Source organism: Callospermophilus lateralis, chromosome 4 (assembly GCF_048772815.1).
Source record: "Callospermophilus lateralis isolate mCalLat2 chromosome 4, mCalLat2.hap1, whole genome shotgun sequence".
Taxonomy (NCBI): Eukaryota; Metazoa; Chordata; class Mammalia; order Rodentia; family Sciuridae; genus Callospermophilus; species Callospermophilus lateralis.
In genome coordinates, this window is record NC_135308.1 from 71,224,841 (window position 1) to 71,244,586 (window position 19,746).

Sequence of the window (19,746 nt, forward strand, 5' to 3'; positions counted from 1 at the left end):
CCAATGTCCTAAACTCTTTTCCCTTTCAGCTAATCTTGCTTGCTTCTTTTCTGAAAAAAATAGAAAAAAGCAGAGAAAATCTTTTCCACTTCTACCACCACCTCCCAGCCCTGTTGCTCCTTCTATGTGAATTCTAGACCCTGTCACCCACTCAAATATATTACTTTAGTGACTGTCCCTCCCTCTTCTGCAGCACCACTTTTCTCTTCCTGACTCGATTACTGCCAGCAGCATGCAAGCATGCTGTAATTTCTCCCACCTTAAAACAAATCCTCGGGCTGGGGTCATGGCTCAGTGGTGGAATACTTGCCTCACACATGCGGGGCCCTGGGTTCAATCCTCAGCACCACATATAAATAAGTAAAATAAAGGTATTGTGTCCAACTACGGCTAAAAAATAAATACTTGGAAAAAAAAATCCTCCTCAGCTATGTGTTTGCTTCCAGCATCTGCACTGCTCTGCTTCCCATTACAGCAAAGCTTTCTCAGAAGATGGCTTCCATTTGCCTTCTCTACATTTCCTCCCCACCATTCCTTCACTTTCTCTCTGGTCAACTCAAATATAAACAGTTTAATTTTCAAAATTCATTATTTTGGTAATAACTGGTAACACATTGTTTAAAGTAAGCTTTAAATATATAGAAAGGTATAGAGTGAAAGTTTTCACCCCACCCAGTTCCCTTCCAATTCTCATCCCTGATCTCAATGTGGCTCATTTCTATGTATTCTTCCAGAGTTTCTTTATGTATACATAAAGCAAATAGCAATATAAATTTTCTCTCCCCCGCTCTTTTTTCTTTTTTATATGCAGCATTGGAGGTTGAACCAAGGGGTGCTTTACCTTAAGTTAGATCCCAGCCCTTTTTGTTTTTTATTTTGTGACAGGGTCTCACTAAGATGCTGAGGCTGGCCTCGAACTTGCAATCCTTCTTCCTCAGCCTCCCAAGTTGCTAGGATTGCAGGTGTGCATCACCACACCCAGCTCATTTTAACCAATTTTTAAGTGTACAGTTCCATGGTATTAAATACATTCATAATGTAAAGACATCACCATCATCTCCATAACTCTTTTCATTTTATAAAACTAAAACTCCAGGGCTGGGGATATAGCTCAGTTGGTAGGGTGCTTGCCTTGCATACATGCACTAGGCCCTGGGTTCAATCCCTAGCATCACAAAAAAAAAAAAAAAAAACCCTCCATACTCATTAAACAATAACTCTCCAGTACTGCTCTATTCTCCTCAGCCCTTGGCAATCACCATTCTACTATCTGGCTCTATGATTTTTATCACTGCCTAATTCAAGGACTAAGTTTGCCAGTGACTTTCATCCATGGGATTCCTTCATCCTCCCATCCCCTATTTTCTTTCTATAATTACTATCCCCAAACTTTTTTTTTTTTTTTTTACCATTTTGTTATTTTAAGACTTTTTATTGTCTTTTTTTTTTTTTTTTTTTAGTTTTTTGTTTGTATGTTTGTTGTTTTTTGTTTTTAATCAAAGGTCCCTTACTGCTTCTGAGGCACTGAGTTAGATCCTCAGCACCACATAAAAATAAATAAAAAATAAAGATATTATGTCCATCTACAACTAAAAAAATTTTTTTTAAAAAAGGAGGGGAGGGAAACCAGCTGGCACAGAGAGGGATCATCTCCACAATATTCCATTTATACACAGAACTAAACAGACAAGCACAGAGTCACTATTGGGGTTAGAAGTTGGCAGCATGGGATGGGGGAGGAACAGGTGGGAGGTAGGCATGTCAAAAAAATACAGCACCCCCCCACCCCCAAACTGGGTGCCTGAGGGAAGACTTGGTCTGTTTCAACCCAAAGGAATCAGAAGATCAAAAGAGTTTGAGAAGTGCAGAGCCCTCTGGGATGGAGGGAGGAGGAAAGTCCAGAGGGTGGGGGTACTGTTTGGCAACTAGGGTGAAGGGAATGCCATCCTTCTGCTGGGATCCCCCCATCCCCTCCAGTCTAGCAGGAAGGGGGCAGACTGCAACCCCCTAAGGCAGACCTGGGGCTTCCAGATGCTCCAGGCAGGGGATTGGAGGTGGCTCACAAAGGCTTACTCTCCAGAGAGATGAAGGCACTCCCCCCCAGTCTTATTTTGTTGTTTTAATAATATAATTTTCTCACAAATTGATACAAGCTTAAACAATATGTTGTTCAGTCTTACTTTCAAGTTCTATAAAAAATATCAGGACTGGGGTTGTGGCTCAGTGGTAGAACGCTTGCTTCACACGTGTGAGGCATTGGATTTGATTCTCAGCACTGCATATAAATAAATAAAATAAAGATCCATCAACAGCTAAAAAAATTTTTTTAAATGACATTGCATTATATGTAGTCTTATGGAATATTTACTTGTTTTTTCACTTAATGTGTTTCCAAGATTTATTCATATTTTTGCATCTATCTAGAGTTCATGGACTGAAATAAAATATGCCACCTGTATGCTTATACCAGACATAATTTATTCTTCTATTGTAGATTTATAAATTATTTCCTTTTATGTTATTATGAACATCATTGCATTTTTCTCCTGCACATATGCAAGAGTTTTTCTAGAATGGGACTGCTAAGTGAAGTATAAGAATAATAATCTTGAGAGAGAGTGCCAAATTGTTTTCCACTTACTCTCCTTCCATCAATCATTGAATCCTCATTGACCTACATTCTCTCCAACACTTGTATTTTTAGACTTCTTATTTTTATTTTATCAGTCCAGTAAGTATATAATAGTCTATCATTTTGGTTTTGTTGATCATTTCTCTAATTACTAATGCAGTTGAGCTTCTTTTTATATGCTTATTAGCTTTAAATTTTTCCTGGGAAATGCCTGGTCATTTGGGTTTTTCTTTTTTCTTTTGTTTTTGTTTTTCCTTATTGGTTTGTGGTTTTTAAATATATTCCAGACACTTTTTTTTTTTTTTTTTTTTTTTTTTTTTGTGTGTGTGTGTGTGTGTGTGTATACTGGGGATTGAACCCAGGTCCTTTACACATGCTAGGCAAGTGCTCTACTGCTGAGCTATATCCCAAGTCCTTTTTTTTTTTTTTTTAATTTATGACAGGGTCTCAAAATGAATTTCTGAGGCTGGCCTCCAACTTGTGATTCTCCTGCCTCAGCCTCTGGTGTAGTTGGGATTTTAAGTATGTGTCACCAGGTTTGCTGGATACTAACCTCTTTTTTTTATTTTTTTTAATTGTTTTTTAAATTTTATTTATTTATTTTTTTTATTTCTTAGTTTTCTGCAGACACAGCATTTTTGTTTGTATGTGGTGCTGAGGATCGAACCCCGGCCGCACGCATGCTAGGCTAGCGCGCTACTGCTTGAGCCACATCCCCAGCCCAATACTAATCTCTTAACAGTTATATATGTTGCAAATAATCAACTCCTTTGTGAAGATATTTGGGAACTTCCAATTTTTACACGATATCTGTTCAGATTATCAGAAATTCTAAAAGACTTTAAGCTTTTGCTCTCCATACTTTAGTCCTAAATCCATATAGAATTGTTTTTTGTGTGTGTGTGTATTTCTCATTTTTTAATATTAGAAAATCAATTATCCAAGCCCGATTTATTAACCAGTCCCTTTCTTCTGCCTGACCTGCTTTGCTCTCTCTGTTATGGGTCCATTTCCATATGTATAGAGAGTCTATTTCTGGATAATCTAATCTATTCCATTGGTTACCTGTTAAAAATTTGCACTTTAGGGCTGGGGATGTGGCTCAAGCGATAGCGTGCTCGCCTGGCATGCGTGCGGCCCGGTTCGATCCTCAGCACCACAAACAAAAAAACAAAGATGTGTGCCCGCCGAAAACTAAAAAATAAATATTAAAAAAAAAAAAATTTGCACTTTCTTTAATTTTATAGAGTAAGCTAGAGTGTAGCTTGGTGCAGTATATGTGATTTAGCATGTGACAGGCCCCAAGTTCAATTGCCAGCACCAAACCAAACCAAACAAAAACAAAATTTCTATAGTTTTAAAATAGATATAGATATTTCCCATAGTATACCACTGTGCCAATATACTCATGTCATTTCTTTTTTTTTTTTATTTTAGTGGGTACTGGGGATTGAATCCAGGGGCACTCGACCACTGAGCCACATCCCCAGCCCTATTTTGAATTTTATTTAGAGACAGGTCTCACTGAGTTGCTTAGCACTTCACTTTTGCTGAGACTGGCTTTGAACTAGCAATCCTCCTGTCTCAGCCTCCCAAGCTGCTGGGATTACAGGCCTGCGCCATCACGCCCGGCCTCATGTCACTTCTTATTCCTTGCTCTATATGAGAATCAACTTGTCAAGTTACACAGAATTTTGATTGGAATTATATTAAACCCAAAGTCCATTTAAGATAAATTGTTATATATATTTTTAATTTTCTTTTTTTTTTTTTTTTTTTAGTTGTAGGTGGTGGACACAATATCTTTATTTCATTTTTATGTGGGTGCTAAGGATCAAACCCAGGGCTTCACCTGTGCTAGGCAAGCACTCTACCACTGAGATACAGCCCCAGCCCATATTTAGGTCTTCTTAAATATCTTTTAGTGAAGTATAATTTTCTGCATCCAGATAATACACATTTTCTCTTTCATTTATTCCTAGGTGCTATTTTGATTTTTTATTATGGTTAATGTTATTTTTTTTCAAGATTACATTTTCATAGTGCTTTTTGCTGGTATGTAGAAATGAAGTTGATTGGCAATATTGATTTTAGAGTCAACAACCTTGATAAGCTCTCTCTTCTAATAATTTTTCTGTAGACTGAATTTTCTATAAAAGCAATCACATCATCTGCAAAAGATAGCAGTTTGCCTTTCCTTTTCCTCTAATTTCCTTTTCTTGTGCTATCCCAGACCTTTAGTACAATGTTGAATACAAGTAGTAATAAGCTTGTTCCTGTTTTTTCTCTTCTCTCTTTTTTCTCCCCTATTTAAAGGAAGTGCTTCCATATTTTCCCAGTAAGCATTGTGTTTGTAGCATGAAGTCTTAGATTTGATCCTCAGCACTACTAAATTAATTAATTATTAGTATTTGCTATATTGTTTTTTGTTGTGGTGGGGTTTTTGTTGTTGTTTGTTTGTTTTTGTTTTGTTTTTGTGGTGCTGGGGATTGAACCCAGGGCCTTGTGCAAGTGAGGCAAGCACTTTATCAACTGATCTGTATCCCCAGCCATTGTTTGTATGTTTGAATAACTTTATTTTACAAGTTAAGGAAGCCCCCTTCTAGTCCTAGTTTACTAAGAGTTTTGTTATGTATGGGTGTTGAATTAAATGCTGTATGTGTGTGTGAGTGTATGTGTGTGTGTCTGTGTGTGTGTGTGAGAGAGAGAGAGAGAAAGAGAAAGAGAGAGGTGGGGGGTGGGCAGAGGAGAGAGAGAGACTGGGGATTGAACTCAGGTACGCTCTACCACTGAACTACACCATCAGCCCTTGTTAATTCTTTTTTTTTTTTTTTTTTTTTTTTAATTTTGAGATGGTCTCACTAAGTTGCCCAGGCTGACCTCAAACTTGTAATCCTCCTGCCTCACCCCTCCTCATTTGCTGGGATTATAGGTGTGCAACCAGACCTGGCAAGTTAAATGCTTTTTAAAATCTCTGTTACTGTAAAATATAATATACTCAAAGGCAAGTGCAACAAATCAAAGTATAATGCAGGGGCTGGGGATGTGGCTCAAGCGGTAGCGCGCTCGCCTGGCATGCATGCGGCCCGGGTTCAATCCTCAGCACCACATACAAACAAAGATGTTGTGTCCGACGAAAACTAAAAAAATAAATAAATAAAATAATAAATTAGAAAATCATGCAGAACCCTGCTGGGTCAGCCATTTAAAAAAAAAAAAGTATAATGCATACTTACAGAGGAAATACTAATAAATGGAATAACCACCATCAAGGCTGTGTGGTGGTTACACAGCCTCGATGGATCTGTCTGTCCTTCCCAAAGGATCTGTCTGTCCTTCCCCAATCATACACTATTCCTTCCTATCAGAGGTAAGTAGTATTCTTATTTTTATGGCAATTAATTCCTTATTTTTCTTATTAGTTTTCCCAGATCAGTATACATTCATTAATAATATAATTTTTTGCTTTGGAAGATATAAATATAATAGTATTGTATGTATTTGCTATATACATAAGAGTGAATTGCTTTTACCTTGTTGGTTAATGCTACCGTCTTTTCCAAAGTGTTTTATCCAGTTGTATTCTCATTACCTGTACATGAGAGTTTCTTTGCTTCATATTCCTGTCAACAGTTGATATTTTCATACATTAATTTTAGCAATTCTGATGTATACATGATATTCATCATGGCTTCAATTTGCATTTCTCTGATTACCAATAAGGATGAGCAAAATTTTTGTTGTTGTTGTTGACCTTGTGGATTTCCTCTTTTGTGAAGTGTTAGCTTAAATCTCAAATCAGGCATGGTAGTGCATGCCTGTAATCCCATAGGATATGGAGGCTAAGGCAGGAAGATTGCAAGTTCAAAGTCTGCCTCAGCAATTTAGCCAGACCCTGTCTCAAAATAAGAAGAGATGGGGATATGGTTCAGTGGTTAAGTGCCCCTGGGTTCAATCCCTGTTATCAAAAAGAATGAACAAACGAAAAAAAGAACATTGTTTTTTGGGACCAGGGATTGAACCCACAGCACTTAATGTGTAAGTAGAAAAACAGATATCTTAGCACCCAAAAGGCACCACATCCCCAGCCCTTTATATATATATATATATATATATTTTTTTTTTTTTTTTTGAGACAGGGCCTAAATTGCTTAGGACCTTATTAAATTACTGAAGTTGGCCTCGAACTTGTGATATTCCTGAGTTGCTGGGATTACAGGCAAACTGGTGTTTAGTTTTATGTTTTTCTTATAAATATCCGATTGTCACAGCATCAATGAAATATGTGTCATTTCTCTTTTGCTGAAAAGTGAAAATTCTATCATAAATCAAGTGTCATATATGTGTGAATCTGTTTTGGGACTCTGGATTATGTTGCAGTGGTCAGTTTATCTGTGCCAATACTATACAGTTTTGTTTGTTTGTTTTGCTTTGCTTTTGGTGCTGTAATTGAATGCTGGTCCTCTTGCATACTACCACTGAGCTACAACCCTAATACTCTATATGATCTTAATTATTATGGTCTTCTAATTATGAATAGCTATCTGATAAAGTGAGTCTTTCCACCTTATTCCTTTTCAAGAGGCTATTCTTGGTCTTTTGAATTTCCATGTAATTTTGAAATGTCTGAGTGTCAATTCCGTATGCTTACTAAAAAGTTTGCTGAGGTTTTGATTAGAATTGTACTGAATCAATAAATCATTTTAGGGATAATTGACTTCTTTATGGTTTTGAGTCTTCTAGTCTATAAACATGATCTATCTCTGCATTTATGTTAGGTCTTCAGTACTCAGTAAATTATAATTTACTTCATACAGAATTTATACATGTTTTGTTATGTTTATACCTCAGTATTTGATATTTTTCATACTTCTCAAGTGATAATTATTTTTAAATTATATTTTGGAATTATATTTTGAATTATTCCTCTGGACTTGAAATAGAGTGGTTGCCTAGCATGCAGAACACCCTGGGTTTCATCTCCAGCACTGAAAAAATAAAAATTAAAAACTATACACACACACATATTTATATTCCTTATCTTTTTGTTGCCTTATATGTTGATTTTTGAAATTTTTTCTAATGACTTTATTAAACTCTAATAACTTGTTTGTAGATTCTTTAAAATTTTCTCTATGCTTTTGTTTTCCCAGTACTGAGGATTGAACCCAGGGTTTGCACATGCTAGGCAAGTGCTCTACCACTAAGCTACATCACCAACCCTATGATATCATATTTTCTACACATGGTAACAGCTTTTACTTCTTTTTACAAAGTATTTTGTTCTGTGGGTACATCTTCTTGCTTTGACTAGGATCCCAATTCTCATAATGGAGACCTTTATTTTTCTTTCCACTTTCCCCTCTTCTTTTCCCATTTCTATTCCTTTCTCTTCTTTCTCACATCTGCTCCTTCTTTCTCTTTGTTCTTAATAATCTTTTTTTCCAATTCATTTCCTTCCCTTTCTTTCTTCAAAATCTGTTTTTCTACTTACAAATTTTTTTCTCATGTCCCCCTCTAATTCCTCTTTGTTATAGAACCATAAATCATCAAAGACAGACTTGACTTTACATTTAATCTCTCATTTGGTCAATACATAAGAGGAAGTGCCACAAGATGGCATAATTTGCTTTAAGGTCACAGCTAGTTTAAGGCAAATCAATAGTAGATCCTAGATAATCTATTTCTCTCTCCTCTTTTCTCTTTTCTTTCTTTCTTTTTTTTTTCTTCTAAACACAGTGTTGGAATCAAATAAACATAAACTTGGATCTCAGTTCCACCACGTATACTGGCGACTTTTGACAAATAATTTAGGGCTGGGAATGTAGCTCAGTGGCAGAGCACTCAGGCTTAAGACCCTGGGTTCAATTCCAAAAAATAAATAATTAAAATTATATACAAAATCATATACAAGAAAATAAGTAAAGTTAAAAGCATTTTAACCTCTGTGATTATTAGTGTCTTCACATGTTAACTGAGATATTAATATGCACCTCAAAATGTTGCTGTAAAGACTGAATAAATACGCCAGTCCCCAAAAACCAAAGGCTGAATGTTCTCTCTGATATGTGATGCTAACACACAATAGGAAGGTGGAGAGAATAGAAGTTCATTGGATTAGACAAAGGGGAATAAAAGGAGGGGAGGGGGGATGAGGGGGTCGAGAATATGAAAGATGGTAGAATGCAATGGACATAACTTTCCTATGTTCATATATGAATGCACAACCAGCATAACTCCAAATCATGTACAAACACAATAGGAAATTATACTCCATGTATGTATAATATGTCAAAATGCATTCTACTGTCATGTATAACTAAAAAGAACATATTAGAAAAAAGAATTAAATTTAATTTTTATTTTCTCGACCCCTTCATCCCCCGTCCCCTCCCTTTATTCCCCTTTGTCTAATCCAATGAACTTCTATTCTCCCCACCTTCCTTATTGATGTTAAAAAAAAAAGACAATAAAAAGTGTATTGTAGGGCTGGGGTTGTGGCTCAGTGTAGAGCCCTTGCCTAGCATGTGTGAGACACTGGGTTTGATTCTTAGCACCACATATAAATAAATGAATAAAATGAAGGTCCATCAACAACTAAAAAAAAGTATATTGTAAATAAAGCACCTGGCACATAATAGAACCAATATTTTTTTCATTCTTTATTTTTAAACTGGGGATTGAATCCAGGTGTACTTTACCACTGAGCTATATCCCCAGCCCTTTTAATTTTGAGACAGGGTCTCACTAAATTGCTTAGAGCCTTGCCAGATTGTTGAGGCTGGCCTTGAATTTGTGATATTCCTGTTTCAGCCTCCCAAGTTGCTGGGATTACAGTCATGTACTACTGTGCCAGGTTTCCTCATTCTTTCTTCATGGTTTTCTCTTTCCCTCCTTTTAAAAAATGATAAGTTTGTGCTGGGCACAGTGGCACACACCTACAAACCTCTTCCAGTGTTTGGGAGGCTAAGACAGGAGGATCCCAAGTTCAAGTCCACCCTCAGCAACTTAGTGAGACCCTGTTTCAAAATAAAATATAAAAAGGGCTTGGCATATACCTCAGTGGTAAAGCATCCCTGGGTTCAATCCCCAGTACCCCCACAAAATAATAAAATTAATAAAATGGTAAGTTTGGACTCTCAGGTTCCTTCACATTTTGGCTATTATGCCTTTGATTCCTTCTCCTTGTTTTTGGTTTCATTCTCCCATTCACTTCTTTCTTTATTTCTTTCCATTCATTGTTTCTGCTTATTTTCTTTTCTTTCTTTCTTTCTTTTTTTTTTTTTTTGGCACCAGGGATTGAATTCAGGGGCACTCCACCACTGAGCCATATCCCCAGCCCTATTTTGTATTTTATTTGAAGACAGGGTCTCACTGAGTTGCTTAGCACCTCTCTTTTGCCAAGGCTGGCTTTGAACTTGAGATCTTCCTGCCTCAGCCTCCCCAGTGGCTGGAATTACAGGCCTGCGCAACCACGCCCAGCTGTTTCTGTCTATTTGCTATTACAAGCCAAGAGATGTGCACAAAAACCTCTACTTAAAGTCTTTACAGTCCTACCAGTATTTCAGTCTACTAGTATTATGATTTTCTCTTTTTCCACTTTCTCAACTTCACATCACTTACAAGTTAGTTAACTGCCCTGGGCCTCAGTTTGTTTCTCTGGAAATGGAGATAATTATTAGATTTTTATAAATATGAAATGAATTAAGTAAAGCTTTTAGTTCAGTGCTTAACAGAAAGGCTTCCAAGATGTCATTAACCTGGGAGGGGTGGGTGTAACTCAGTGGCAGAGTTCTTAGCACCCAAAAGGCCCTGGCTTTCATCTCTAGCACACTGCCTCTTCCCACTCCACCCCTCCCCCCCCCCCAAAAAAAAAAAACAATCCACACAGAATAGCATTAACTTTCATTTGTCCTTCTGCAAGCCTGGTATGAAATAGAAAACATTACAGAAGTGTTTTTGTGGTACTGGAGATAAGCCCATAGCTTCACACATGCCAGACCACTGCTATACTACTGAGCTACACCCCAGACCTGTTTTTTGTTTCCTAATTTATTTTTGTATTTGAGGATTGAGCTCAGGGGAGCTTTATCATTGAGCTACATATATCCCCAGTCCTTTTTTTAATGTAATTTTAAAAATATTTTTTAGTTGTAGTTGGACACAATACCTTTATTTTATTTATTTTTATATGGTGCTGAGGATTGAACCCAGGGCCACGCTCATCCTAGGCGATCACTCTACTTTGAGCCACAACACTGGCCCCTCTCTAGTCCTTTTTAATTTTGAGTCAGGAGTTTACTAAATTCCTGAGGGTTATTCACCAAGTTCGTAAGCTGGCCTGGGATATTCCATCCTCATGAGTCTCTGGGGTTACAAGCCTGCATCACCGCGCCTGGCTGTTAGATTTTTAAAAATATTACTGGGCTGGAGGTGTAACTCAGTAGTAGAAATGTTGCCTGGCATGAGTGAAACCCTGGGTTTCCTGCACCACAAAACAAAGACAAAAATAATCTATGGTGAAGTAGATGGGAAAAACCTCGGTTCCAAGTGAATCCCTGGATTTTCGTAAACTCCAATTTCTAATTTTTTTCCCTCCCCCAGAAACTAAGAACCAAGGTACCATCAGGGTGATGGTGCATGCATGTAAACCCAGTGACTCCAGAGAGTAAGGCAGAAGGATCTCAGGTTTAAAGACAGCCTCAGCAACTTAAGCACTCAATAACTTAGTGAGACCCTGACTCAAAATTAAGAATAAAACAAAAAGCACCGTGGATATAGCTCACTGCTAAGGCACCCCTGGGTTCAATCCCCAGGCAGGGTGGGGGCTACCTACTAAAATCATCATTTAATAAGCACAGTTGTAACCACGACGTTTCCTGAAGTCATACTGGGAGGCGATATAGTTGTGAGGATTGAACGGGATAAAATGCTCAATGTCTAACCAAGAGTAAGCATGATAGCTGTTTCTGTTTTACTTTTTAACTTATTTTCTCCTTCTCCTCAAAATGTGAGTGGTTGAACTACCCAGATGATCTTAGCCGGGGCTAATTTGTATTACTGATTATGGTTTCTTCCTCTATCACGTCTCTTCCCCCTTTTTTCTGCTCCCTCACTCCTTCCACTATAGCTTTCCTCTCCTCCCAAGAACCGCCAGCTGCAGGGATCGCCACATCAATGGTAGATTGGAGTTGACAGTGAGCCAGCCACTCGCACCGCAGGGGACCGAGTGTTCCTCGGTGACACTCACTCTTCCCCCAGTAAAGTTTTATTGTAACATAGCGCTGGGTGGGTGGGGGAACGGCACCCGTCATTCTTCCCCAGCAACCAATCAAGAGAATAGAATGCTCGCATCCCTCCCCAGAGCTTCGACAGTCCGAAGGCGGAAGCGGGTTATGTTCCTCCCGGAACTACGTAGTAAAAGCGGAAGCACTACCGGAACCCGGCCATAGAAATGAGTGGCTAGAGCGACCCTGAGGGGGCGGGTGGCAGGAAAAGCTCGGAACAGCTGCCGGAGGTGACGGAGCAGCAGCCCCACCCGGTGCGCTGGAAGACGAACCTTCCAGGTAGCGGTCTGCAGTCTGGCCCAGGGACGGCTGGGGCAGTCGGCGGGTCCCACAGTCTCAGGGCTGCCTCTTTAAGGGAGGAGGTGGAGCCACGTGTAAGGATAGTGGTGGTAAGGTCACGTGGTTAGGGCACGTGTAGGGCACGCGTGGAGAGCTGAGAGTGCTTCGTGGTTGGGATGGACACTGTGTGAGACCCCTTACCTGGTTGCAGCCTGTACCTTGATGTTCAGTGGGGTGCACGTGATGGGGCTTGGGATTAGGTTTAGAGGCCGTTAATGGAGGGTGGGCGTGGCAGCCGTAAATTGACTGAGATTTTTAGATCCTGAGTAGATCGTTCTAACTCTTAGTCCTCACTTCAGTAGTAATTTAGCCCCTCTACAATCCGGCTCCTTACCCTTGGGCTTCCTATTCTGCTAGTGTTTAGGGTCCTCTAGCTTCACATCCTCTTTCCTTACAGCTCCAGACAACCTGAGCCCAGGTTCCCACAGCTCAGTACAGCCATGAGTGCGGAGGTGAAGGTGACAGGGCAGAACCAGGAGCAATTTCTGCTCCTGGCCAAGTCGGCCAAGGGGGCAGCGCTGGCCACACTCATCCACCAGGTGCTGGAGGCCCCTGGTGTCTACGTGTTTGGGGAACTGCTGGATATGCCCAATGTTAGAGAGGTGGGTTGCTGGCTTGGGTAACCCACAGGGAAGCTTGGGACAAAAATTTTGACTTAAGAATGGGCGGGCAGGCTCATTTTGCAACCCTGGCACCATTTAGTTGAACAAGGATACTGTGGTGATTAATGGCAACTTGCAAAAATAAACAAGCAGGTAAAGCACTTTTTCCCTTTGGAGATGAGGAATCTGAAAAATGTAATATTTTTCATTTTTAACAAAGGACCATGTTATCATCCTAGCTTCTGAGGGGCTGAGGCAAGAAGATGATGGTCTTAAGTTTGAGGCCAGCCTGGCCAATTTAGTGAGACTATCACAAAATAAAAATGGCTGGGTCTATAGCTTTAGTGAATGGTAGAGCACCCTTGGTTTCAATTCCCAGTACTGCTCCCACTCAAATGGAAATAACACTATACTTAACCATTATTGTGGGAATCATATAAAATCATGAGAAAGTGTAAAGTTTGGTACAGATGGAAGGATTGAATAGGCCAAATTGACATGCCCTGTTCTCTCCCTCAGTGTAGTGTATGTTAATTCGTTTAAAGTAGGCAAAGGAGAAGGAACACAGCAGAGAGAACCATTCACATAGAAGTGGCAAAGTGTAAAGAGTTTCAAGTCAATAGTAGATGGGTTATGAAGACTTGTGGCATCAGCCCATGTCCTATGATAGTGATATGTGGGTAAGCGGTGAGCCAAGTTTTTGAGGACCTATGGTTGAATCAATGGATTTAGCCTTTTTCTTTTTTTAATTGTAGATGAACACAATATCTTTGTTTTACTTATTTATTTTTTTAATGTGGTGCTGAGGATCGAACCCAGTGCTTCACCCATGCGAGCGTGGCAGGTGCTCAACCACTGAGCTACAACCCCAGCCTGGATTTAGCCTTTTTTGATCACTGTGGTATGGGGAAAACTGTGGTTATCTTTTTACCCTGCTTTCATATTCAATGGAACAAAAGCGTATCAATCAAGGTGAAGAAAAAGAAGCACTGTTCTTTTTTCAAATTTTTATTTATTTATTTAATTGTTGATTATAGACCTTTATTTTTTAAAATTTATTCACATGCAGTGCTGAGAATCGAACTCAGTGCCTCACATGCCAGGCGAGTGTGCTACCACTGAGCCACCACCCCAGCCCCAAGAAGCACTTTTTAATTGAGTACCTGTTTAATAATCTGCCAGTGATCTGGGAATACCAAAAAAGTGCATGACCCAAGGCTTACCCTTTCAACACTTATATTCCAGTTGAAAAGATAAGGTGGATGGATATAAATCTGTAAATCCTTACTAAGCAAATATTTATTGAGGGAGTCAGTAACATGAATAGCTCTGCTAAATGCTAGTGGGATACCAGAGACTGGGTCTATAATCTTTTTTTTTTTTTGCGGAGGGGTACTGGGGATTGAACTCAGGGGTACTCAACCACTAAGCTACATCCCTAGCCCTATTTTTTTGTATTTTATTTAGAAACAGGGTCTACACTGAGTTGTTTAGTGCCTCACTTTTTGCTGAGGCTGGCTTTGAACTCAAAATCCTCCTGTCTCAGCCTCCCATGCCACTGGGATTACAGGTGTACGCCACCATACCCGGTGGATCTATAATCTTGATGAAAGGAAAGATATTCTTAAAGTAAGAACCTTCTGCAGGAATTAATTAAGTGCCAGAATAAGTGATCAGTGATAGGAGGAGAGGATCCTTCTGGTGAGCTGGATCTATGAGATGGGTCTGAAGCAGAGGCCACAAATATAGGTGTCTGACTAGGCTGAGTCAGGAGCCTGGTGAATTGGGAGTACCATAGACTGCCTAAAGATACTTAAATTCAGAAATATTACATATACTCTGATGGCCAAATAGCACAATTTATAGTGCCTGATGTGTGTGTGGTCTGTTAAATTCCAAACTGAACGTTTTCAACCCTGAATATAAGGTAGGAATTAGATGGTGGATGGAGGAAGAGAACATTGCTATAAAAAAGACCTGGAAGTGGAAGTTAGCCCTTCCTGTAGGAAGATTAATCACTGAGAGGCAGAGAATGCCTCTTGGTGAATTAACATTGATTGAAAAAAATGTGGCCAGAAAATGGAGTTCAAAAATGATAAGGTTGGGAGGGTAATGAGGGAGGCCCTTCTGTCACCTCTTCTCTTCCTTCATATTCTTGCAGCTGGCTGAAAGTGACTTTGCTTCCACATTCCGGTTGCTCACAGTGTTTGCTTATGGAACATATGCCGACTACTTAGGTAACCAAGAGGGATTGGAGCTCTGGAGCAATGAAAATGGGAGAAGGGCAGTTTCTGGAGGGACTTAGAACTTCATAGGATGCTGCACTTAGATCCCTGGGCATAAAGGTTTGGAGTCATAGCCTAAGCTGGCATGGAAAACGGGGGAAAAATGCAGGAGAAGGGGAGAAGACCAAAGTTTCCCACAAAACTGAAAGTAGGAATCCATACAACTTTGTCCTTTTTCCCTAGCTGAAGCCAGGAATCTTCCTCCACTCACTGAAGCTCAGAAGAATAAACTTCGACACCTCTCAGTTGTCACCCTGGCTGCTAAAGTCAAGGTGAGTGACAGTCTCCCCAGTCCAAAGCCAGCGAGGTCTAGAGCATCTTTTATGTCCCACCGGGATAGCCCTTGACCAGACTTGCTTTTTCTTGCCCTTCCCTTCCCCTCTGCCAAGGTCTATATCTAAACTTTGATCAACTGAAGTTCTAAGAAAACCATCTTTTGTATTTTTGATTAAAATAGTAATAACTAAGATACCAATCATGTGTCAGTGAACAAGTGCTTTCCTAACCACTATGTAATTGTTTCATGCCAGCAAAGTCTGATAGCTGGAAGTGGGGCTCTCTTCTAATGAAATTCTGGGCTTCTAGTGTTAGAATAAGCAATATGTAACCCAAAAATATATCTGTATTCCTCTTGGGCTGTTTTTGTTAAATATCACCCCTTAACTCCAGTCTGTGTTCTCCCAATTGTTATTAGACCATTAAGTTGTTTCATGGTTTTACTGAAAACAGGCTCTTTTGGACGCCTAAAAAGCAGATGGAATATAAATGATAAACAGAGTCACTACACACCTCACCCAGTTTCACATACTTGCATCATGACAGGCTGATCTTGGACAAGGGCTGTGGCATGTCCTGAGCTATGACCAAAGAATGACACCCATGCAGAAGTCACTTTCTCCCTGTGTGGTGTGGGGGATAAAGGTCTTGGGAGAGCATCGGTCTAGTAATTTATTTAAGCCATTTTCTCATGATGCTGTTTTGATGTGGGGGGACTTTTATTTAATTTGCTTCAGAACCAGCCTTTTAGAGGAAAGGATTTAGGAATAAGAGTGAAGAGCAGATGGGCCTGGGCAGGGGAAAATAAGAGAAGATTATTTTTGAAAGCCCTTCTCTGCTGAGGAACTTAACAAATTCTGTTCTGACCACCCTGCTCCTACCCTTGACTCCAGTGCATCCCATATGCAGTGTTGCTAGAAGCCCTTGCTCTGCGTAATGTGCGGCAGCTAGAAGACCTGGTGATTGAGGCTGTATATGCTGATGTGCTTCGAGGCTCACTGGATCAACGCAATCAGCGTCTAGAGGTTGACTACAGCATTGGACGGGACATCCAGCGCCAAGACCTTAGTGCCATTGCCCGAACCCTGCAGGAGTGGTGAGATCTGTATCCTGGTCCTGTCCCTTTTTCTCTCCAAGAAAGCAAGCAGTGCTTCAAGATGGGAGAGGTTAGGACCTAGGCGGGGCTATAGAAGTGGAACCTGAGAGGAGGGAGGGAAAGGAGCTCATTCCTCTACAGACTTCTGAAGGAAGGTGTAGAGGGGATCCTGAGAGTAGTAGTTGGGGAAGTCAAAGGGGAGGGAGTGTCTCACTCTTGAGGGATCTTAACTGAGAAGTGAGTCTGATGGTAGCCCTCATCTGAGCCCTGTCATCTCCCCTAACCCCTGCAGGTGTGTGGGCTGTGAGGTTGTGCTGTCAGGTATCGAGGAGCAAGTGAGCCGTGCCAACCAGCACAAGGAGCAGCAGCTGGGCCTAAAGCAGCAGATTGAAAGTGAGGTGAGCAGGCAGGAGCAGGATGGATGCAGGCTTCCCCAGTCTGGGCACCTGGCCTGTGCAAGTGCTTTGGACATGGCTGTAGCAGGCAGACAAAATAAGTAGGGGCTCTCAGGTTTTGGAACCTTTTTGCTATCCCTTTCTTTTCATCTTGATAGGTTGCCAACCTTAAAAAAACCATTAAAGTTACAACAGCAGCAGCTGCTGCAGCCACATCTCAGGACCCTGAGCAACACCTGACTGAACTGAGGGACCCAGCTCCAGGCACCAACCAGCGCCAGCCCAGCAAGAAGGCCTCAAAAGGGAAGGGGTAAGCCAGTGTGGTAGTGGCCCACTTTTACCTCAAGGACCTGTCTGCCGCACTTACTTTAGTCATTTGTGTGGGTTGGGGATTTGGGGGAACCTCCAGGGATTAGGGAGATCCCCTGCATCCTCTCTCTTTCTCTCTCTCTCTCCCCCCTTGCCAGGCTCCGAGGGAGTGCCAAGATTTGGTCCAAGTCGAACTGAAGGGATTCATTATTTCTTTCCTGGGGATATGGGGCCCCAGCTGCCTGCCTACCTGCCCCTTAGGAATCCTCAGAGAGCCTTCCTGTGCCCCTGGCCAGCTGATAATCCTAGTTCATGACCTTTCACCTCCTGCACCCCAAAGCATAGATTACATCTTTTCTAGGGAAGAGGCCAGTACAGGTCATGTTTTTATTGGTACTTTTTGCTCTACATGATTTTCCCATGTGTTTCGTTGTTCCTTCTTCCTGTCATGCTCTCCTCTCTATTTCTTTAATAATTCAACATCTGTCCCTGTTTATTACTTCTGTCATTGAGTAGATGGGTAGTCCTGAAGGTTGCTCAGTCTCCAGCATAAGCCTTGGGTGTTCCTTCTACCACCCTTTCCCTGCATGTCAAATACCTGATTCCTACTCCCTACCCTTGCCTATTGGCTAGCATCTGAAGAATGAGGGTCCTACCAGAATTCTTACCGTGAGAATTCTGGGAGCCAGTCTGCCATTCTGGGAGTGACTGGACACTTTCATTCTAGAGTCCCAGCACACTACAGTTTCCTTTCCCCCATCTTCCCCTTGGATCCTGGGAATGCTGCTGCTTCAGTGATTCTAGAGCCTAAGAAGGACAGCTATTGAGATGTTGAGAAATGGTTCTTTCTTGGCTCTGACCATCTTGGGAAGCCCAATGGCAATCCTGGAAAGATTTATATCTCCTTTTGGAGTTTGGTGGGGAAGGGAATATAGATTGTATAAAAAAAAAAAGTATATATGCATATATCTATCTATAATAGAACAGAAATAAATATAAGAAGTCTATCTACAAACATGCCCAGAACTCAATATCTTCTGTTATTGATATTTGTGGATGGGAATGAGACTCATTCCTAGTCTACTCTAAAGCAGAATACTAGAAAATAAAGAGAACCAGATACTATTTGCATAGTCCTAGCCCCACAGCTAAGACACCTAGCTCTTGGGCTTTCACTTTGGATAAGTTACTCCATGTTTCAGCATGTGTTCAGAAGTAATGAATACTTAGTACCAACACGTGATAGATACCAGAGATGCAAACTGACCATTTCTGTCCTTGTTCTCAAGAAGCTTCACTTCATCTTGTTTCTTTCCACCTCGGATTTTTTTTTTTTTTTTTTTTTTTTTTTTTTGGTGTTGAGGATTGAACTCAGGGCCTTGAGCGTGTGAAGCAAGCGCTCTACCAACTGAGGTATATCCCCAGCCCCACCTCATAGAATTATAAGGGAAAGAGTTGATAGTGAACTTGAATCTTTGCATTAAAACCAGATAAAAGTACCATGTCTGTTGGACTACTGCTCTCTGTCCAACTTAGTACTTCCCAAGAAGTATGCTGGGAGGATTGGACTCCTCCTGCTATGTATTATCTAGAATTAGGAAGCTCTAGTCTGAGGGACAGTTGAGCCCCCACATGCAAAGTGCTTTGTTGTATCTCATGACTTAACACTCAAGGTCACTCCAGGTGAACTGGGTTGCACGAAATAATCACACAGAGACAGAGAAAATACCTTTTCCTTTGGGTCCTGTGACAGCTCTGACCTTAGGGGTCCGTGGGAAAAGAGAGGAGCACATGCTGAACCCTTTTATTGGGAAGAGGCCATTTAAATGAGGCAAGGGATAGGATTACAAGGGAACAGGTGAGTGTAGCTCAACCCCTCTGGGTGCCACCTACTCCTAGGGCCACTCCCAGGGCCATACCTGTGATCTTTTAGATTCCCTTGGTACCTCAAGACTTAAAGGTGCATGCATTTGGAGTGACTCCCCACAGTGCTTGACTTCTGCGAGTCCAAGTGGTCTTAATGTTGACTGAGCTGCTTGCCAAAGCTAGTGCTATTCTCTGGAGATTTAGGAGAGAGCATTCTTTATGGGTTCTAAAGCTTTTGTCAGTCATGGAACCAGAAAATGGGAGTGGAATTCTGATTTTTTGATTAAAGGTGGACCAGATAAACTTAAGCCTTGAGGGGGCAATGGAGACTTAACAAAACCTATCCAGTGAGCCCCATTTTAGGAGCTTACATTTGTGGCTTCTCAGCTTTGCTATAGACAAACTTGTTGAGCTTGTTACCCCTGAAATAAACTCCTTCCTCCCAGGCCCTCCATTGTGTAGAAGTTGATAGTTTCTGGTGCTTATTTAAACTTGTCCCCAACTACCACCCAAGCCCCAGTTTTTCCTTTGGAACTTAGTATCTCCTTTCCCCCAGAGGCTCCTCCCAATTAATAGCTGCTTAAACTTCCCACTCCTAGAAATTTCTAGTTCCACACTTCAGTGAATGTCTCTTAAAGTCCAATGTAGAGTGGGCTTCG

At 40.8% G+C, this 19,746-nt stretch overlaps 1 protein-coding gene across 4 annotated transcripts; it reads left to right on the top strand.

Annotated features, from left to right (window-relative positions):
* The first annotated feature begins 12,098 nt into the window (after positions 1-12,098).
* Positions 12,099-18,238, top strand: Cops7a (COP9 signalosome subunit 7A). Of its 4 annotated transcripts, none has more exons than XM_076854076.1 (8): positions 12,099-12,198; positions 12,656-12,860; positions 15,022-15,097; positions 15,329-15,417; positions 16,315-16,517; positions 16,810-16,915; positions 17,071-17,222; positions 17,380-18,238. In XM_076854076.1, the coding sequence occupies exons 2-8, from the start codon at positions 12,699-12,701 to the stop codon at positions 17,417-17,419; spliced, it is 828 nt and encodes a 275-aa protein (XP_076710191.1). In that variant the 5' UTR covers positions 12,099-12,198; positions 12,656-12,698; the 3' UTR covers positions 17,420-18,238. The 4 variants fall into 4 exon arrangements, with proteins under 4 accessions (XP_076710191.1, XP_076710192.1, XP_076710193.1 ...); XM_076854077.1 differs by lacking the exon at positions 12,099-12,198 and adding an exon at positions 12,210-12,308; XM_076854078.1 differs by lacking the exon at positions 12,099-12,198 and adding an exon at positions 12,210-12,293.
* Positions 18,239-19,746: the final 1,508 nt, after the last annotated feature.